The sequence below is a fragment of the Lygodium microphyllum genome, chromosome 16, assembly GCF_053477565.2.
Source record: "Lygodium microphyllum isolate KBCC chromosome 16, Lygodium_microphyllum_v1.1.10, whole genome shotgun sequence".
Taxonomy (NCBI): domain Eukaryota; kingdom Viridiplantae; phylum Streptophyta; class Polypodiopsida; order Schizaeales; family Lygodiaceae; genus Lygodium; species Lygodium microphyllum.
The window spans coordinates 57,312,411-57,334,178 of record NC_141150.1 but is presented as its reverse complement, the minus strand read 5'-3'; the positions used below and the strand labels follow the sequence as shown (position 1 = coordinate 57,334,178).

Here is a 21,768-nt window from a genome sequence, read left to right as displayed (position 1 = left end):
AGACTATTATAATGAAGTTTGATGAACCTACACAGAGGTTTTTACCTGGCTGTGTAAATTGGTCAAAACTAGAACTGCCCAATGAATGGCAGTTAGACATTTCATCTATTAGAAAAAAGGAATTACTACCCCAAAGGTAATCAAAGTACAAAACATAAAAGGAAAAGCATTGCTACTTCCCCAAAAGCAAATTATAGATGCCCCTGTCCTAGAACAAGCTTTACAAAGAAATCTAGTGCAGCCACAGTTGAGAATATCTCCATCACAAAGGCTAACACTTTAAAGTTTCACACTCAACCATGCTCACATTATCAAATTGTTCAAGGTGTTTGCCAGCACTGCAAAAATCTCATAGAAAGAGCATCTTCATCTTTATCATCTTCCGTACTCAATGTGATTCAAGAGTTTGAATACGAGAGCAATCAATATAAGGCAGCTCCATATCTGCGTCCCCAGGATAATTCTTCTTGGACAGCAGAAATACAGGCAATGAATTGGACTCATCTTGCCCTGATAGGATTGATTGAGAAGATAGAATCACTTCAACAAATTTCAGATCAACTTCTTGTGCTTTGTCAGCAAATTCAGAAGTCTACAACCAGATCAACCCATGTTTTGTCTACCAATACTACAGCTTCGCTTGTTCCTGCTACAACCAACAGTACCACAGATTGGCATAGTTTTTCAAACAAAAGGCTCCAGAAGGGATGGACATCCCATTTCACTTCCCCCTCATCAGGCACATTAAATGTGCACCGGATTTCTTTTCCCTCCAAAGGAAAAGAAAAAGAAATTATTCTGATAGGAGAAGGAACCTCCAGAGATTCTGATAACTCAGAAACTTCTTCCTCAAAAAACAAAAAAACACAGAAACAAAATCAGGCAAGAATTCTTCTCTAATCCTCAAGATTTGCCTAAACCTGGTACTCTTGGACCACCAAAGACAAAGGAAAAAGCAAACATGTTTGTGCCTCATAAATTAGAAAACCTTCACCAACCAAGGACTGCAACATAGCTTCTCCAGTCATTTTCCTCAGTTATCTCGAGAACCCAACAAGCTTGTAATGAAATGACAAATGCTTTTTTACAAATGCAATAGGAACTTCACTCATTATGCAAGGTTTATAAAAGAATATTGGTAAGCGAGAAAGAAATAGCCCAAGGTACTACAGCAATCCTCCGAGAGCTCCATAATTCCTCTATGAATACTCCAGTAACCCCGGTCAACCAAGTAAGATTAACTCACTCCAGAGTTCATAAAGTCAATGCTCTTGACACAGGTGGACCTTTTCCCATGGTTTGTGTACAGGTAAAGAATATGCCGCAATTCTCGCTATTTGTTGATGCATTATTGGATACAAGCTCTAGCTTGACAATAGCTCCTTATGAGTTATTCCCCAAAAATTGTATAAAGGTGACTACTCCCATCATAGTAGAGCTCTCCAACAATAAAAAAATCACACTCATACATGTAACATAGGCATATTTACATCTTGGTAAAGTAAAGGTCCCTATAGAAATACAACTTATGTGCCAGATAAGGTATAACCTCTTGATTAGTACAGATATCTTACAGCACTTGGTGCCGAATACTTTTTGGTCCAACCACTTCACAGTTTCCTATAAAGGAAAAAAAGCGGACTTGCCCCTTCTACCATAGGTAAAACCTACTCTATCTCAGAATCCAACACTCAAACAAAAGGAGTTTCTAGAACTCAGTGGATTAAGGAAAAAATGCAAAAGGGGGAAAAAGAAATTTAGCAAATACAGGAACACTTGAAGACATTCATATATGAAGACCCTTTAGGTTTCAAGGAGAAAAGAGAAAAATATGCTATCTCATTGCCCATTCAACCGAATGCAATCCCGACTAAAGCTGTACATTCAGGAATGAAGGATGAGGATTTGCAACTATGTAGGAAGAGATACAGTCTCTTCTAGAAAAAGGATTGATTGAGCCGACAAACTCGCCATGGGCTTGTCATGCCTTTTATGTCAACAAACATTTAGAGCATAAGAGAGGTAAGAAAAGGATGGTGATCAACTACAAACCACAAATAAGTTTCTAAAAGGGTTGAGCCTCCATCACAGGGACACTGCCCAGATAGGGAGGAGGAGGTGTCCTAAAGGTTGTGCCTAAATGTGTGGAAACCCCAAAGATGCTGTGTGGTGGAACATGTGAGGCACTTAATGGAGGCTGAAAGGAAGGTGCAGCAAAATGTAAGGGTGCAATGGGTGGGAGCCCAAAAGGATTTGTGATGGGTATGGAAATAGAAAATAAAGTGGATTCCCTTTGTCCATTAAATGTATGAAATTGAAAAGATGATTGTGATGAGAATGTGGATGCAGCTACTTTAGGTTGATCATGAGTAAAAAAATCATTTGAAGGAAAGGAGGTGAAGGGATACTTATAGCTTCTGCTTTCAATTGAATACCTTCTTTTGAGTTCAAAAAGAAACATCTGGCTTCTTCATTGCTCATAAACCAAAAATTATTATGAATAGTCCCTTCATCAAGAGGATCTCCCGACACTTGAGAAAAAGAGGAATCAACATGAATAGATGTGTTCATACTTGACACTAGAGTAAAGATGAATGATGGAAGTGATGTATAGTCTCTGTAAGTTTCCACTTGTAGATGGCCAATCTGTGATGGAGATTTCATCTTTCCTACATGGTCATTTGTTCTATGCATCGAAACTAAAGAAGAAAACTTAGTCTTACCTTCAATCTATTGCTGAGCCCTATGCATGAGAATAAGATCATACTCTACAACTGAAATCTTGTATGGTTGGTAGACTCCATGGTAGTTTGAAGTCTCTCCAACCATGCCAAATCTATTAGAGGCAAGCTGAGAGGCCCACTCTTGATTGTTTCTTGACATGTTTAATTGTGGAGACTGAAGCAGTGTGGAAGTGTTTGAAGTCATCTGACCCTTGTGTAGTTCCTGCTTCTGCGGATGAGCTTTCCGATCAAAGTCTTAGGAATCTCAAACAGAACCTGGCTCTAATACCAAGTGAAGAAATGCTCTAAACTCAGAAAATATAAAGCCAATGGTATGACAAAGCACAAATTGATAGTACAAAACACGGTTAGGTTTAGGGTAACTAAGAGAGAGTGAACACAGTGAATAATGAAGTGAATGACCACTGAATATACAATGCTCATGTAGCAAACACACTATGTAGTTAATATTGAACCATCTCTGGGATCAAGGTAGTGGTTATAAGCTAAAGGGTGTGTCGTACTCCAAATGGAGTAAGGTAGCCTTTGTGTATCGAACAATAGCAAGTGCAACCAAAGAGTCTAGATCTGAAGGAGGCATTCAATGAGAGAGAGAGAGACTAAAAACGCAAGTACTTAAGGAGAGAGAAAAACTAAACGATAGCTGAAAACAATAGACGACCATGCAAGAAGTGTAGGCGACAACTGAAGGAGAGAAACTCAGCAAATGTAGATTTTGGATGATGGCCACAACTCCAAATGATAACATTAGCAGCAAACACATGACGCAGATTGCAGGTGTCAGCTCCAAGGTACCAGGCAACAGCTCCTAGATATAGGCGACAACTCGCATATGGAGTCAAAATTTGGAATCAAGAGATAGATGTTAGCAAACAACAATGGGAAGCTCTAACTGTGATGCCCTTCGTGAACGGGGAGTGGGCAGCAAAGATACGGCTCATGAAACCTCATAAAAAGGAGATTGAGGGAGAGTGATGGGCTGCATGACTATTTATAGAAAGTTTGGAGCACCCAAATTAGGGTTTTGCATATGGGACACAGTAACTCTTTAGGATCGTGTTTCTTTTTAAAATAAGAAGGTTTCCTCATTAATTAAGCGTGTTTTGGGGCTGTTTAAGTTAGGCTAATACATTTTTAGCTCAATACCCTCTCCAGGCCAAAAACTGAGCCATGAGAAATGAGCCCTTGTGTTTGGTTTTTTCATGAATTAAGTATGTTTTGGGGCTATTTAAATTAGCCTAATGCATTTTTAGCTCAACAACCCCTCCTAGGCCCAAAACTGAGCCATGAGAAATAAGCCCCTACTGATAGTGTAGATCAAATGAGATAATATAGGCCCAAAGCCCATCTTCTACATGCATTAGGCTAGAAAAGACCATTAATAATCAAAAGCTTTCTCTAAATGCAACTGAATCATTACTATTCCTGAATTGTGTATTGTGCATAATCCATTTCCATTTGCACATTCAAAATATTATGTAGAATATTCTTCCCTTCGAGAGAGGAAGGTGAGGGCACCATTGCTAGCAATTTAATAACACCCTCTTTCCAAGAAATAAGCATAATCATGATTGTCCAAACCTCTTGACACATGGTGATCAAGGGTGAGGCCAACAAATCTGCATAGTTTCATAGAATTCACGGGTGCAACCATCCCAACCAAGGCTCTTGTCCTTAACCAAGTGTATCAAAATGTCAATCACCAAAATGCCTGCATCCAGAATTGTAGCTATATTCTTGATCCTTGACCACATAAAACATAGACCAAGATATTGTAATGCTCTCTGAAATGTGCAACTGTGATCCAAGCAAATCCATATGTTATTCCCTACACATGCCCTTGATAGCTTGTGGATGAGTGAGCATTTGATGAAAAGATTTTTGCAGCCTTAACTACATTCTCTCTTGCAAAAGAGAAATGCAAGCTGCGATAAAATTGATGTATATTGCAATTGTTATCATGCAAGCCCTTTGTCGGTGCTATAATTTTAGTATGTTGATAAGGTTCCAGCTAGAAATCTTTAATGAGGTTTACGGAGTCCATAGATGCAGAAATCAAGAGAGAATCATTTGGGGTGTCAACTAAACCATGAATGTACCAATGCTCAAGCAAAGCATGTTGGATTCCATATTGTTTGGAAACTCTTTGGACATTGTGTACTAGCAGGTCAAAGGAAACCACCCCCTTAATTGGGAGATCAAGCAAAAACCAATACCCAAATCTGCCTCATATCTGCATGAAATATATCATCCCGAAGAAAAGAAAAGTTGAAATGCAATGACAACCTACCTAAGTAACATCGAAAAAGGTATATTAGATCCTTTAGCATTACAAACTCTAGTGGAAAGTGATCAGAAAGCGCATGCTGCTGACGAACTACAATCTTCAAAACCTCTACCAAGAAGGAATCGTCATGCATAACATATAGGTGATTCAATTGGTACAATTGGCTCCAATCGCCAAGTATCGGACAAAATGCAAAGTATAACCTTGTTCTAATGGATGTAACCATAGACCATAGATCCTATTTAAGAACCATTGATGCAACTACATTTCACCCATAGCTTTCAGGTGTGTCCATAAAACCATGTCTTGAACCACCATCGTATGTAATCTCAACAAAGGACTCTACTAAATATACCTTATTGAATCAAAACTAGTTGAAGTTTTCCCATACACAATCATTAACACACTTGAGTACTTTGCCAATGGGACCCCAACATTAAAAAATGTGAAACCGTGATAGTGGGCTATCCATCCTGCTCTTTTATGTCTTTTATGATCAATGACATATAGAACATTCCAAGCATTAGCATGAAAAAATCCTCCACATATCATGTTCTTTGCTACGAGAGCAAATGACATGAACCTTCCACACGACTACTTTCATGTTTCCCTATCTATGCTTGAGCATTTATTTACATGGTATCAGAGCTACAACATAACATTGGTACCTAAGTCTCAATCTGAAAGCTAGGGAAGAACGTCTCAGCCATTGTCACCAAAGTAATCCCCCTCGGAGCCCCTCCATGGAGACTCTAAGGAAATGGTACCAAACATCCTAAGCACAAGATTCTCCCAAAGACATGGAAGAAATTTCCCAAAGCTCGTTTCATCTACTACCAAAGAAGAACACGTTGAGGTATTGAGGAGGAGAATGGAGAGAGAATCTCAAGGAATGGGTACACCTTAACACACAAACCCATACTACCCCTATCCCTTTAACATACGATTTAGGTTGTATTGTGTATAGTACCTAGAGGAAGGTGCACATCACTCCAAGTATGACACCAATGAGGGTCCGTCACTCCTAGCACGAGAACATATCAACATGGAAACCTTGCCACATACAGTGTACCCATACCCATCACATTCGCTGAATGGTAAATAAATTTTTTATTTAGTAAGCCCTTACTTCTATTGATGTCTAGGCCAAGGATTTAAGGATTTAATTATTCATGATAACCTTGAACATACCAATATATGAACCTAAATAGAAGTGGCTCGCGAAGAAGAAGACAACAAAGTAACACCCCTTGCTCGTTCATTGATTTTGGAGATTCTGCTTTTGGTGCACCACAATATTTTCAATTCCTATCCACTTCACAAACACATTTAGGTACAAATTTACCTATTCATCCACCCATGCCACAATACACAACATTGGGGGCACAAAACCTTTGGGAACATATCCTATAGGACCTTATCCTTTTTCAAAACTAGGTGGTGGAGGTACACTGATGGTGGGAGACCTACACAAAAAGACTTCCCTCTGATGTGTATCAAGCCCCCAAGTGTTGCCCAAATGGCCACATTTGCAAACATGTAGATGCTTGGCAGACCATCCATCCTATATCAAGCAAACCTGCCTACTATTGGGCAAGGGCCACAAGTCACCATGCCAAGCCATTTGATGCCGCATGTAGCACTAGGCCCCATATCTGCCTTCCCACCGCATCCCGCTTGTGACACCTCATAGTCGATGCCATCCACTCCATCTGTCAAGTATTTGGCAAAATAAGACTCGTTTTAATGAGTCTAACTTTACTGCTTGGTCAAATCTAATGCTGCATGTGTTGGATACACAAGATATTTGGGACATTGTTCAAGGGCTTGAACCTTGACTAGAACACAAGAGGAGAAGAAAGGATGAATAATGAATTAATTAAATGATAGAGGCAAAATATAGCTAAGGGAGCTCAAGAAGCAAACGCTGTCCAACAACCATTGTCTCTCATAAGAGTGGGCTGAGGGGGAGTGTCAGAGAGTATCGTCCTTTGAGAATGGATCCTGATTGCAGCAAACCACCAATATTGGAGAAGAAGGCTGATACAAAGGGCTGAAGACTGCAAGGCAATAGGCTAGAGATCAAAATGCAGCATCTCCAGGGTTGAAAGACAAACGATCATTGCTAGCACTATTGCATGGTGAATTTGAGCAGCTATATCCAAAGAGTATCAATCTACTTCCACTTGAAAGGCCCTTTTACTAAAATGGACAAATATTATTCATATCCTTAAGAGGCATATGGGATAGACTCCAAGATGATCAAGATAGCATACATGGACACCTAGGACTATGCATCTTTCCACTCATATCCTTAAATGTTTTGGCAGTAGGCTCCTTTGGATAAGAGTTTCTCCCATTAACAAAGGCCAGCCTGGGAGATTCTCCTACACCTTTTCTGTTTCATTTTGTATATAAGCAATTGCTAAGTATAACCAAAAACTGAGAATAAGCTAAATGAACCCCACTTAGAGAAATGAGGCATATAATACTATCCAAAAGCTGTGAAAATCATAGACTGTATATCACAACGAGCAGTATATGCATGTCGTATACTGCAATAGTGCATACATCACAATATCTACTCCAATAAACAATTGCTGCATACAACAGCAACTAACAGCAAACCCACAACTAATAGCATACGCAAGTCGTATACTGCAATAGTACATGCATCACAATCTTTACTCCAATAAACAATTGTTGCATATAACAGCAACTAACAGCAAACCCCAAATTTGCAAATATTACAATCTGAAACCTCTGTAAAACATTTTGCAATCTAATACAGCTTGTATCCAGCAACTTGTAACCTGCTATCTTAACTCGGTAATCTGTATACAATATCTATACAGTGGACGTTGTAACCTCTGACCTGATTTACAGATTTTGAATAGTATGTGGTGTTTTTCATAGAATTTTCCAATGTTTCTTTGGATTCAGTTGTAATTTTATGAAAGCATCCTAGGGGGAAAGGCAAAGACCTGATATTGATGAAAGTATCCAAGATCTCTAAATTTTAACCAAGTTCTCTTAAGCATCATATTCTTTATGTTCGATATTCACAAAAAAAAGGTATTAATGCATCCTCTTTGGGTTGCTCTACAGCATCTAGAAAGAGAGCTCCCGGGATCACATATTCTCTTTGTAACAGTCACCGATGATGAATCACGAAGGATTGAACAACAATCTGACAACGTCACAAAAGCAGAAATTATGGAAGTTCTAAGAACTTTATTTGGTCAGGACATCCCTGAAATTGAACACATACTTGTTCCAAGATGGTGGAGTAATCGTTTCTTTGGAGGAAGCTACACAAACTGGCCCATTGGAGTATCAGCAGCAGATTTTGATCGTATGAAGGTGAATGTTTAGTTTTGAACCATTTATTTTGTTGAAATTCCACATTGTTTTGTCATATTTCCTGCTCAAGGCATTTTCTCAACACTTAAGTAGCCATTTTCCAAATCCAATAATTCCCTTTCAACACAATGATCCCTACTTAGGAGAAGATTTTGATCATATGAAGGTTAATGTTTACTTTTGAACCATTGGTTTTCTCAACACTTAAGTAGCCATTTTCCCAACTCCAATAATTCCCTGACAACAAAATGATCCCTACTTACCCTTCCTTTTCAACTTCAATTATCCTTGTTTAGCCTTCCCTTGCTTAAACTGAATAATGTGGTTGCAGGCTCCAATTGGCCCACTTTATTTTACAGGAGAACATACAAGTGAGAATTTCAACGGCTATGTGCATGGTGCCTATATGGCTGGTAAGCTGATATGTGCATGCCATCCAAAACAGACCTTGTATTTTGTTGCATTGTCCTGTTGGACTGATTTTCCTAGCACAGCAAATATATCTGTGCTAATGCATATCAAATTAAGTGTGTTCTGTAAGCTAATATCAGCTAGGTTAGCACCATATATAGTGTACAAGGAATGCATAAAATCGCACAGGTAAAAGGCCCACAATCTCAGGAACTAACTCAAATGCATTCGTTATCATGGACGGTAAACCATCCTATGCCTGTGTCAATTTCATTTTTTTGTTATCTAGCAATAACACTACCGCTACAATAGGTGTGAAATGGCCAGACCTGAAATGGGTAACCATGTGAGGTCTACTAAATTTTCAACATTCTATCAAAACATTTATGAGCACATAGAGAACAATTATAGTGACTATGCAAAATGCAGATGAGAAACCTGTGAAATCATATCTATCAAGCTAGCCCCAGATTTTGAAAAAAGAATTATTGTCAGATTTACTGACTCTGACTGACTTCTATTTTCAATCGATACCACACTAACCTATGCAACAACAAGATCATATTGTGGAAGCTCTTTTTCTGGCATACCTGGACTGATGGACTCTATGATTCATTCCCAAACGAATGTGGTGATCAATTCTTAATGAAAGTTTTGTTCAAGGCCCTGCAACCAATATATGTGTCCTGAACCATCCTTTTTTTGAACTAGAAGCATAGGTGAAAAAAAACAGTGATGAGTTAGACTGAATCAACCCCCTTTCAAAAACTTCATTGCCTAATTAATTCTCCATGCACCCTCTCCAAGCACTGAATTGGGAACAGCTCCTACCGACGCGCCGCACTGCTCCCTTGCCCCCGCCATTGAACCAGCACGCCCCCGCCCTATCCCGTGGCGTGCTGCTCTCCCGCTCAGCTCCCCCCTCCCCCATGGTGTGCCTGCCCCTGTCCAACCCGCCTGCTGTCCCCCCCCCCCCCCAAAAAAAAACTCCCCTGCCGCTGTTCCCCTGCCTGATCCCCTCGGCAGATAGCCCGTGAGCTAGTGGATAGCTCACCCTATGCTTCCACGAAGGGGACCATCTACATGGTTCCGTGATATAGTGGCTTCATAGTGGAGGCATTTGTGCTCCATAACAAGTTTCTTAGACATCCAGTTACCCTACTCTTCCTCGAACTGGTAATAGAGTATCGCCAGTTAGTGGAGGACTTTGGACGGCTCTTCAGCATTGTCTTTCCCACCTCCTTCGCAAACGCAATGATAGCCGCAGGAGTCCCAAAGTTACGTGTGGCAATGAAAGAGACAAAGTATACCACAGTTTCTAGAGATTGAGGCAAGTGGACACTCTTTCAGGTAGCAGATTATTGTGACTGGGTAGCCAGGGCAGTGCTTGCATTGCCATGACTTTGGGTATCAGGTAGCAGATTGCATGCACTTCGGAGCCAAGGCGGCTCCGCTAACAGGCCCACAGGTGGACGCTGACGATTTTACGCGGGTCCAGAGACCACAGAGAGGGAGACGGCAAGGGGGGCCACAGTTAGCCCCTCAAACACAGCTCTAGTAGCAAGGAGCAGGAAGACGAGCCTCGCCCCCCCAACAGAGCACCCTACAAACCCCCCCTCCTCATCCCACCCAACAGGACCACAGGCCTCCACATCCACCTCCCATGGAGGCGTCACAAGCTACCTCACCCGATTGGCCCACACCCTCCACATCCACCCCCCCTTCCTTCCCACGGTTCCCCCCCCCCCCCAAACCCTAGCCCACGACCTCCCCCCCTCCAAAGCCACTGGCCCCCCCTCACACCCACCTCATGCCTCCAACCACCCCACCATCCCTCGATCTTCCCCCTCCCCACCATCTCCCCTGCCGATCAATCCCCCCAATTCCCACCTAGTACAGGTATCCCCCCCCCTTAACCACAGGAGGTGAGGAGCCCTATACGCCGACATCCTCCACTCACCAACCGCCTAGTCCCCCCCCTCCCCACAAGCCACCAGCTCATCTGTCCCTGCCACCCGTCACACCTTCCCGAGACAAGCACAACTACTACCACGGGAGTTCTTTCGCAGTGGTCCATGGTCCTACCTGAGAGTTGCGGAGCGTAGAGAGTTCCCACTACCTCTGGAGGTGGGGATCTTCGTGGTACGCAAGTCAAGGAGCGATAAGGTCCATCTACTAGCACCACCAAATAGACCAAACTATGCTTTCTTCCTTTAGACCTCTCATATAGGAGACTAGACGATGACACAAATAGAGGAGGAGGTAAAGAGTCAGGTGGCAGACCACATCTCCCAGTGGATGGGAGAAGGAGGACTAGCACTCTTTTCCCAGCAAAGGCCAAGTTGCATGATGGACATTAATTGGTGGGCTCGTGCCGAGGTCCCACATCTGAGCATTATCTTGGCTAGGTTGCATGATGGACATTAATTAGTGGGCTCGTGCCGAGGTCCCACATTTGAGCATTATCTTTCGAGCCCCTCCGCAGTGGAGAGCACCGATGAATGTGATCGAGTAGCCCCTGGCACAAGCGGCCCGTTTCTACCAGCGTATAGAGTCACGCCTCTCAGCCTGATTGATAGATGCCCTGGTGGTACCAACAAGAGCATCTATCACCCCCATGGTCCACCCAAGGGCCAACATGGGGGAATGGAGTTCACCGTCCAGGCTGGCAGCAAAGCGTATCCGCATGCCCCATAACTATTCTTCTTCGTCAGCAGCTTCCACACCGAATAGATGCCTGTTCGGTCAATCACAAGTTTCCCTATGAGTTTACATCTTGCATCCTGGAATGTGAATAACCTCCACTACAGTGGGGCACGTGGTTCCAGGAAGTTGATTGTTCGGCAAGAGTTGCAGCAACCTACCCTTGCCAGACGGATCCACATCTTACTTCTGCAGAAGCACAAGCTCACTCCCGCTTGTAGAGGCGATCAACCGCCAAGACCCACGGGCCGCTTATTGCTTCAAGCGTTCCAAGCCAAGCACTAATAGCTACCTCTCACGTAGCCGACGTGCTATCCATCCCTACGAGTGTAGTGAGCTTATCTCCATGCTCGATCGAGTTACCTCCATGCCCAATCGAGTTACCTCCTCTCCCGAGCACTCCGGTAGCTCCACGATCTAAGTGCAAGCTTCAAGCAAGCTCCATCCTCAAGCTCCACGCTCCAAGCCCCATTGCCACGAGCAAAACAAAAGAAGAGACAAGAAGAGAAAAAGAGAGGAGAAGATGGAGAGCTTCTCCACCACGGTCCCTCACCCTCACACACTCACATTCTCACACTTCCTCTCTTAAGCACAAGCTCAAGCAAGTAAGAACAAGAAGAAGAAGAAGAAGAAGAAAAAGAGAGCTACTTTTGGCCACACACAAGAATGAGCTTCTCATTTACTTTTCAACTTTATATACAAAACCCTAAATCCCTTTTCGACGGTCATCCGCTTATCCCCTTTTTTACATGACCGGGCCCTTTTTTCCATTGTTCTCCTATCTTCCTAGCTTCCTTTCCACCGCCCATCTACCTTTACAATTTGCATGGGTGAAAGCCCGGCACTCTTAAAATAAATCCTGGTGCACCTTGCACTCTTTTATAAAAGTATTGACTTGTCTTTTTTCTTGTGCATCTTTCTCCTTGATTTGGGACAATTTTACACTTCTTGTGTTTCCGAATTCTTCTTTGGCATGCCTTCGTCTTCCATTTCACTTTTGCCTTAGCCTTGTCTTCTTCTTTAGATTTTTTGGATTTTCCACCTTGTTCGTTTGAGGGTTAACACCGCCCAAACCCATCAGGTAGGGAAGGTACTCCCAGGTAGTTTACACACTTACTGGGAGCACACCATCGGTGCCCACAACAGGAGTGGAGCTGTATGCACCTCTATTGGCCCGAGCCTCACCGCTTGTGTACGTGACCACGGGACGATTGTGGCAAGGAGGGTTCTATGGATCAGATTGGATATTGGGGACTCGTGCCTTGGAGTCCTCAATGTCTATATCCCTACTGAGGTTAGGGCATACAGTAGGTTCTGGGTGGAGATCGCAGCAAGACTCCTAGAGCTAGGCTCCTGGATTGTTGAAGGAGACTTCAACAACTTGGAGGCCTTAGAGAACCAGCAGGGCAGAGGGAGAAACTACCAGGGTATGGCTAGGGAGGAACAAGAGACATGGAAAGTCTTCCTCCTCGCAGTAGAAGCACGTGATGCTTGGAGAGGACCCACCTTTCCACAGGAGGGAAAGGTCGCTAGACTTCTCTTAGGGATACAGGCGGCTGGGCGGAGTTTTGCTGGAGCGGTTGGATAGGTTTTATGTGGGAGAGTGGGGATGCTCTCGTGGAGGCTAGGTAGGGCAGTTGGCTGGCACCACTTTGTCTGATCGCTACCCGGTTCTCCTGACACTTAATGCCCCAACCTCTGCCCCAAACACACAATCCTCTCGAATCCTCAACTCGATCTACAAGAGGGAGGAGGTGAAGAGACAAATTGAGCAACTCTAGACTAGGGAGTGGGACAGGAGGGACCGGATCGTAGAGGCGGTTGCAGAGGTCCTAGCCGAGTCGAGCAGTATTTCCCAGGAGGCAGCCCTACAGGCCAGGCAGCAGAGCTGGGAGGAGGAGAGAGCACTCTGGCGAGACCTAGCAGCCACGCAGAGACTACTCCAAGAGACACTAGGGAATTCCACTCTCCACGCATAGGAGGTGCATGCACAAGCACCCCTCGCCGGCCTAGAGGACAGGCGCTCGGAGTTTTCCTTCTGTACCTTAGCAACCTTTTGGGCACGAAAGGAAGACACGATTTGCAAGGAGTTTTTCCAAGTGCATCAACCCCGCACCTCAGGAGAGCAGATACGCAGCCTCCAGGATCAGTATGGGAGGATTCGCTCTAGCCCAGATGAGGTGATGGAGATTGCCACTGACTACTACAAACACATTTTTTAGTAGGAGACAGTCTCAACCAAAGGACAGCGATGTAGAGAGTATCTGGGACCACATCCCGTCCCTCGTCACAAAGGAGAAGGGATACTCCCTCCTAGACCCCTTTACAAAGAAGGAACTAGAGGAGGCTTTCCATGCACAGGACGGTCGGGCAAAAATACCAGGAGAGGACGGTCTTTCTAAGGCCTTCTTCACTACCTACTGGGAGGTGGTGAAGGACCTCCTATTGTTGGCATTTCAGGGGTTTTTCAACTCAAGATGGATACCAGGGAGTCTATCGGCAGGTCTTATCAATCTCCTCCCCAAAGGGGGAGACCGGTTGGAGCTATCCCAATGGAGACCGATCACCCTCCTGTTATCAGTGGTCTATAAAAGGCACTAGCCAAGATGATTGGTAGGCGGCTCCGCCCTATGCTTCCAGACATCATTCATGACACACATACAAGTTTTGTCCAAGATAGGAACATCCTAGACAATGTCTTCACCTTCTTTGAGGTGACAGAGTGGGCCTAGCACAGTGGTCAAGGATTGGCTGTACTAATCCTGGACTTCGAGAAAGCCTATGACAAGGTTGACTGGGACTTCTTAGAGGGCACCATGGTGAGGTTGGGGTTCCCCCAAACATGGATCCACAGGGTCTCTGCACTTTACAGATTGACTACCAACAGGGTTCTCATAGGTGGCAGGAGAGGAGAGAAGTTTCAGCTAGAGAGATCGGTCTGGCAAGGCTGTCCTCTGGCCCCATATGCGTTCCTACTCTTTGCAGAGGTGATGTTTCACTTTCTCAAGTCACATGTGAGCGGGTTATGTGGCCTCCGACTTCTGGTGAGAGAGGAGACGAAACTGTTAGACTCAGAGTATGCAGATGATACAGCACTCTACATAGAGGTTGATGAGCTGATGCTAAAAAGAGTGAGACTAGCTCTCGAGGTGTTTTACACTGCAGTGGGGGCAAAAATCAACCTGGAAAATGTCAGTTGGTTTTCTTGTGTTGGTGCTTTCCCTTGTCCTGTGTAGTTCCTTTTGTTGTACATCGCCTCGTGTTGGTGCTTTTCCTTGTCCTGTGTAGTTCAGCTTTGCCACCTAGTGCAGAATTTGCTCTGGACTGGGTCAAATGGTTCCAGGGACTCTCGGGCCAAGGTGGTGTGGACGACCATCATCCAGACATCAGTCAGAGGGAGGGCTTGGGATCATAGACCTAGAGTATCAAAGCCTGGCCCTTTTGGGCAAGCTAGTAGTCCACAGTCTTACACCAGGAGGGCAGACCTGGAAGGTCTTACTAGGGGAGGGTCTCCAAGAGTGTAGACCGAGGCTTGGCGGTGACTAGAGGCCATCCTTGAGATGGATCTTCACGACGGCCTAGATCACGCCCCCTAGATTCCCCTTTCCCTGCAGCCTACTTCGTGTGTGGCATGGCCTCCGTAAGACCCTAATTCAAAGCCCCCCAAGTTGCCGAGAGGAGATAGACTGCTAGCAGCCGGTGATCTGGAACCCCCAAGTCAAAGATCAGGATGGGATACAGATTGGCGAGCGTCCCCACATCCGATGGGCTAGTTGGGCAAGGTATGGGCTGCTATATTTTCACCAACAGGTATCCCCCTCCAGGTGGCAAGTAGAGTTGCGCAGCGCCCCATACAGGACTTTCCTCACCGTGCAAGAGGGGGGGGCATCTAGTCCTTGACAAAGGGCAGCAAGATGAGGAGATCGTTGACCTTCCGTGGAGGAGCATTCGTGTGGCTGGTGGCCTTCAGGGAAAGACCTGGTGTCTGGACCCTTATGTGTTTTGGGAGAAGTTCCGGGAGTGGCACCTCTGGATATGGAAGAGCAGGCCACTTGATGAGCTAGAGTGGGACCCTGGAGAGTGGCTATGGCCGGCTAGTGCAGACACCAAGAAGCCACCAAGGTTCTTGGAGTATACAACCAAGATTGGCAGACACGTACTGATGCAGGAGGACATGGACTAGGCACCTTTGCATAGCAGATACTGGGCGGAGCACAACATCATGGATGCCTTCCGTCGGACTTTCTGGTACCGCCTATGGGACAACTGGAGACCGAGGAGGATATCGTATTTCTTATGTCTTTTGGCACATGGAGGCTTGGTGGTGGGGAGTTGGCTAGCCTAAATGTAGAAGGATGGAGGGTGTAAACACTGCACACAACAGTTTTTGGAAACTCCAAAGCACTGCCTTTGGTCATGTGAGGCAGCGCAGCTCATGTGGAGAAGAGCATCCCGCATTCTCCGCCGTCTAGTACCCAGCCTTGGATGTATCTCGTGGGGAGCTTTCTGCTAGTAAGCAGTCAGCCAGGGTCGTCAGATTTTGTATGAGGCCAGGATGCAGGACACAATCTTCATCATTGAGGCTGGGTCGTGCACAGTGGTCGACTTGGAAGCTCTACCCATCTGCTAGGTACTGGAGCCCACAACAAACCACTCTAAGGTATGGGAGATCGTAGGGAGTCTTACTGGATGGCACATCCAGAAGGCGCGCTGCCATTAGGTTTTTAGCAGGGAGAGCCTTTCAGTTTAGGCGACTTTGGCTGAGTTCTGGACCTCCATCATCCACTCTCTCCGCGGTCGATGGGACCAGGTGCAAGGCGAGTCTCGAGCTCGTCAAGAGCTCCATTTTCACTTCATGCGCACCTAGGGCAGCCAAGACCTGTTCTTCATGATGGAGGCAGGGAGCCCCAGATGGCGATACATCCCCCCCCCCCCCCCCCAATGGCTTCTTGGCCCCATCCCCCCCAGACCCCCTTGAGAGGCTTGTACACATGATGTATTTATGACCTTGCACCAGCTCCAGCTAGTCTGTGGAGCATGAGCATTCCATTGTAATCAGTTTTTTTAAGTAATATAATCAGCCACATTTTACTTGCAAAAAAAAGCACTGAGTTGGGAAAACAAAAGATTGACTGAAGATATTTATTATCTTCTTGTCTAACTTTGGAAAATTAGGCAGCTATACCATCTTTTTCATCTTTCATAAAGACAAAGAAAGCAGCAACATTGTTTTTCATTAGTGAATAAATGACCAAAGCCAATACAACTGGGATAGATTCCCTTGGCATACCCAACAAGACATAAGTCAGAGCTTTTCAATTATGAGAGTAATTGGCTCTGCATGCCTAGGACAAGCCATATTGGCCACATACATAGGTCCCATCTCCCCTAGGTGAATCCTCAATCTAGTAGCCAAAACAGGAAAGAAGCTTTGCCCTAGCTCTTGCATCAAAGAACTTCACATCAAAGTGCTCTGATTTTACACTGTACCCCATGCTCTGCATAACTCTACAGCAGCATATGGTTTGTGTTATAGATAGCCTAATTAGCTTTTTCACACAGCCCTTGTATCAGCCTTGTTGCCTTTTAGTGTATCACTCTTGTCTAATACAAGGCTTGTCTTCTATACCTACATTCATATCGTTTTTAATTTCGCTGTTTATTAATAGAATTCTCTTTTCTTGGAACAAAGAAGAGAACAAGTACCAACCAAACAACATGCTTTGGCTTCGCTAGAGTCCTTGTTGGATTTTCCTTGAGGACAATAATAAAAGCCTATCATAGTATGGCATACAACTTAGTAACTTTTTTCAGAAAGCTCTCATGCACACATGTTGCAGCAAACACCACCTACAACAAGTATGCACAGTCGAAGTGCATTCACATGAGTCAACTGGGAAAAATGTTCTTCTATGCGCATGCTACAAGAAGTTAATATGAACACATCAGAAGCTGCATTAGTTTGTCCTGAGAAGATCCAGGGCAGAGAGAGTGGTTGGTGCTATTCTTGATACAGTTAACTCTACTTTGTTATTTGGAAAAAGCTACATATGTTGTTGCCTGATAACAGGCAGATATCTTTCCAAAGCAGCTGTGAAAAGACAAAGAATACGGATTGTTTGAGTGTACCTCAAACAAGACGTGAATGATGATAAACATCTCATAATTCAGTTGATTTGAACACAGATCATTCTGACTTTTGGGCACATGTCCACACACGAGAACCTTGTAATTAGGCATGCATCATAAATTTGCCACTAGTTAACAGTGATACAAAATATGCACTTAGAAAAATATTTGTGTTGCATGGTACTTGTTGCAATCACCTTGGTCCAAAAAACGTACACAGTTGACATAGGATTGACATCAACATTACTTGACCAGGATCAAACTCGATCATCCCTGCATAACTTCGCACTGAAGTACTCAATCTGTTTTATTTTCTTGCTCATAATTTCTTCTTGAAGGACCTCTAGTAATCTCTTGAGCTGATTCATTTTTATCTGCAGGTATTGCTACAGCTGATACATTACTAGACTGCATAAACCATGGAAAATGCAATGAGATAACTTCAGATGACTTACCCTGGCAACAAGGAAATGCTACTAAAGGGGAAAGCTTGGTAAACAGTACAAAAACATGCACAGGATCTTGTTGCCTTGAAGTTCAGCAGGTAACCTTCTTTTTAATAACAATTTCAGGGTCATCTCTCTCTCTTTTTTTTTCGTAAAAGGTAATGGTCATCTCTCTCTCTCTCTCTCTCTCTCTCTCTCTCTCTCTCTCTCTCTCTCTCTCTCTCTCTCTCCGTAAAAGGTAATTGTATTAATTACGAAAAAAAGGTACAAGTTTACATGATTACATGATTACAAAATACACGAGGGCCCTAGGCCAACGTGTATAAAATCCCAGTACTAAGCCACGAAAAAGTTACACAAATCATGGCAAAGACCCAGAGGAAATTGCCATATGCCAGGGAAGCAAATCCTCCCAAGGGAGCAAGTCCGCGTGCCGAACGAGATCTATCTGCCAATGCAAGAGACCTTTAAGCCGGGCAATGTGTCTCTGTACATTGGAGGCCAAATCAAAAAGAAAGGCATTCCGCGTGGTCCAAATGTGCCAGCATCCCCAGTATGTGAAAAAGTGGAATAAGATCTTCATATGCAACTGTGGCGATGTGGGGTAATTTGGGCGCACAAAAACCCAATCGAAAGGAGTTAGAGAGGACCCCACCACTGCGCGCCAAACTTATGACAAGAGTAACCAGATCTTCTTAGCAAGCGGGCAAGAAAGAAATCGATGTCGGGCCGATTCCACAGCAGTGGTACAAAAGAAACAATTGCCATTCGAGATTCTACGCTTGGAAAGGGCCGAGGCAAGAGGAAGACCACCAATCATTACCCGCCAAAGAAAGACCTTGCATTTGAAAGGTGTCTTATTCAACCAGCCCTCCATCACAGTTGCCTTCCACCATGACTGAGATTTCTGCAATCCCCATACAGTATTAGCTTTAAAACGCAGCCATCGATGATCTTTAATGAGAAGATGATACACCTGATTAGCAGAGGTGTTTTCCAGACTCAATCTGCCTGCAAGGTCCCAGTCCTACCAAGGACGATCCACAACTAGGGCCAGAAAGGGTTGCTTACCCCGAAGCACCGACAAAAGCTGTTCCCATAAACCACGGTATCCGCGCGGGATCCTGAAGAGTCTCCTGGCAGTACGAAACGATGCGAAGACATTGCGAGTGGCAAAGGTAGCATCTGCAACTGAAGTCACACCCATACGGGCCATGCGGTTAAATCTTGGTCTGAGCTCATGTTTGTCTTCCCATGAAAGTAATCTCGAGACTGCCAACAATTCCAGTTGAAAGGAGTTAGTATGCAAGCGGTCCCCCACTGGATGCCAACGTGCCTTTTGGAGCACCACCTTCCAGGAGCCGATCAAATGCAGTAACAGAGAGGAAGAGGGACTGGAAGCTCGAGAGTCTGCATTAAGGACATGCCACCAAGAGCCCCGAAGTCGTGTATTACCATGGCATAGCCCACTGTCCTCAAGAAAATAACGGGCTATAATGGTCCACCGGTGATGATCCACACACATGGCGCGAAAAAGAGACCAACGAAGAGCCAGCATATGAGTTTCAGCATCCAAAATAGCTCCACCACCCATGCGTTTAGGGGAACATGTATGTGACCATGAAATCCACGAAATACCTGCTTGCAATGAGTCCTTCTATAACATGAAACAAATGGGGCGAGTGAGAGCCTTCAAAGTAGTAGGAGTCCACGGCAGCAATGGCAAGAAATATGTGAGCATTGGGAGCATAATTGTCTGAGCCACTTTGAGGCAGACATGGAATGGCCACGATTGCGTCTTCCAATACATAAACTTCACTGCCAGTTTTTGTGAAATCCAGTCCAGTAGCTCCTTTGGCCGCACATCCACCCCCAATGGGTATCCAAGATGCCTGACAATGGATCCACGGAAAACAACCTGGCCCTGCCAACCCAATGACTGTAAATCAGTCTCCGTGCAACTGAGTATGGCTGATTTGAAGGCATTGATGCGAAGACTAGAAGCATGACCAAAGAGCGTCCAAAAATCTAATGCCTTGCAAATGTTGTCCTTGTCCGCCCGCAAAATCATAAAGCTATCATCAGCCAGAGATTGGCTAATGAAGTGGTGTCCCAAAGGAAGAGACAATCCGGCCAGCTGAGCAGAAGCTGCCATTGAAGACAACATTGAAAGCACCGGGTGAGTCGCCCAGGCAAAGAAGAGAGGACTCAAAGGGCAACCCTGTCTGACGGAGCGTGCAAGGACAAATGGCTCTGTAACCCCACCATTGAGCATAACTCGTGAAGAAGCCGCAGCACTAATGGTGTAGATCAATCGGGACATCTGAGTACCAAAACCCACAGCAGACATGAGTTCTGCAATGAAAGACCAGTCTAAATAGTCAAAAGCCTTTTCCAAATCCAGTTGAATCAATACCACTTCCTGACTGGAATGCCTCGCATAGTCAATAGCCATTTGCACATTTAAGATATTATGCAGAATGTTGCGGCCCTTAATGAAACCATATTGGAGAGGATGCACAATAGCTGGAAGATGCTTGTGAAGCCAATTCACCAGCACTTTGGAGAAGATTTTATACATCGAACCCATCAAAGAAATTGGTCTCCAGTGTTGCAGCATTGATGGCGAAGGAACCTTTGGAAGCAGTTTGATAAGGCCTTCTTTCCAATAGGAAGGCATGATCCCTGTTTCCCAAACCTGCTGAAACATAGCCGCTAATGGCTTCACCAGCTGGGTGGCCGAGTTCTCAAAGAATTCATTAGTGAGACCATCCCAACCAGGACTTTTATCCTTAGGCAGATGTAACAAAACATCCATAACCTCCTCCTCGCAAATATCTGCCTCCAAAGTAGCTTGCATATCAAGTGGAACCTGCTGTCAGACCAGATCATAGAAGACCGAGCGTGCATGCGTAACCTGGCTAGAAGGCGACGGAGAAGAACCAAGAATATCCACAAAATAATTTCTACACATATTGACAATGGTCTGCGGATCAGTGACCATGCAACCTTCTAAATCCTGGAGTCTAGTCATATTTTCTCAAGCAAGAGAAGCATGCAAGGCGCGAAAGAACTTATGAGTCTAACAAGGACTATCTTGCAATGTGTCAATCAAGTTATGCAGCTTGGCCTGCTGATAAGATTTCAACTGAAATACTTGACTAAGATGAGTCAAGCGCATTGCCAGTGACAGGAGAAATTCATCATCTGGGATGTCCACCAACAGCAAACTGACCAAAGCCAGTAAGTCCTCTGCTGCATGTCGACGCCGCCGACAAATAGAGGCATGATGGATCCCATATTGCCGAGCAACCCGCTGCACATTAGAGAGCAACCGTGCAAAGGAAGCCAAGCCCTCAGAGGCGAAGTCCACTAAGAACCTCTCAATCAATTGCTGCATATAGCCCTGAAAGATTGGATGCTTCAAATAAGACGAGTTGAAACGTAAAGGGAGTCTATCTAGGAACTGCATAAAAGGTGCAATAGGTTGTGCAAGCATCTCAAGCTGGAGGGGGAAATGGTCCGACAATGCATATTGCTGCAAGACTTTCATTTCCAGCATGTTAGGAAGGAAAATCATCCCCCTGCATGATATACATTCGGTCCAACCGCGACCAAGTAGTTGCATATTGTGCGGAATGAAAAGTGACCCGAAGAAGAAGGGTGGAGCCAAGACCAGAGATCT

General features: G+C 44.6%; 1 protein-coding gene across 2 annotated transcripts in view; it reads left to right on the top strand.

Moving 5' to 3' along the window:
* The window catches only part of LOC148022862 (polyamine oxidase 7-like), a 65,089-nt gene that overhangs the window by 22,090 nt on the left and 21,231 nt on the right, over positions 1-21,768 (top strand). For both annotated transcript variants that reach the window (XM_087695782.1, XM_087695783.1), the window contains exons 8-10: positions 8,140-8,394; positions 8,726-8,807; positions 18,018-18,181. In XM_087695782.1, coding sequence (XP_087551908.1) covers positions 8,140-8,394; positions 8,726-8,807; positions 18,018-18,181 — 501 coding nt within the window. The remainder of the gene's footprint in view (positions 1-8,139; positions 8,395-8,725; positions 8,808-18,017; positions 18,182-21,768) is intronic.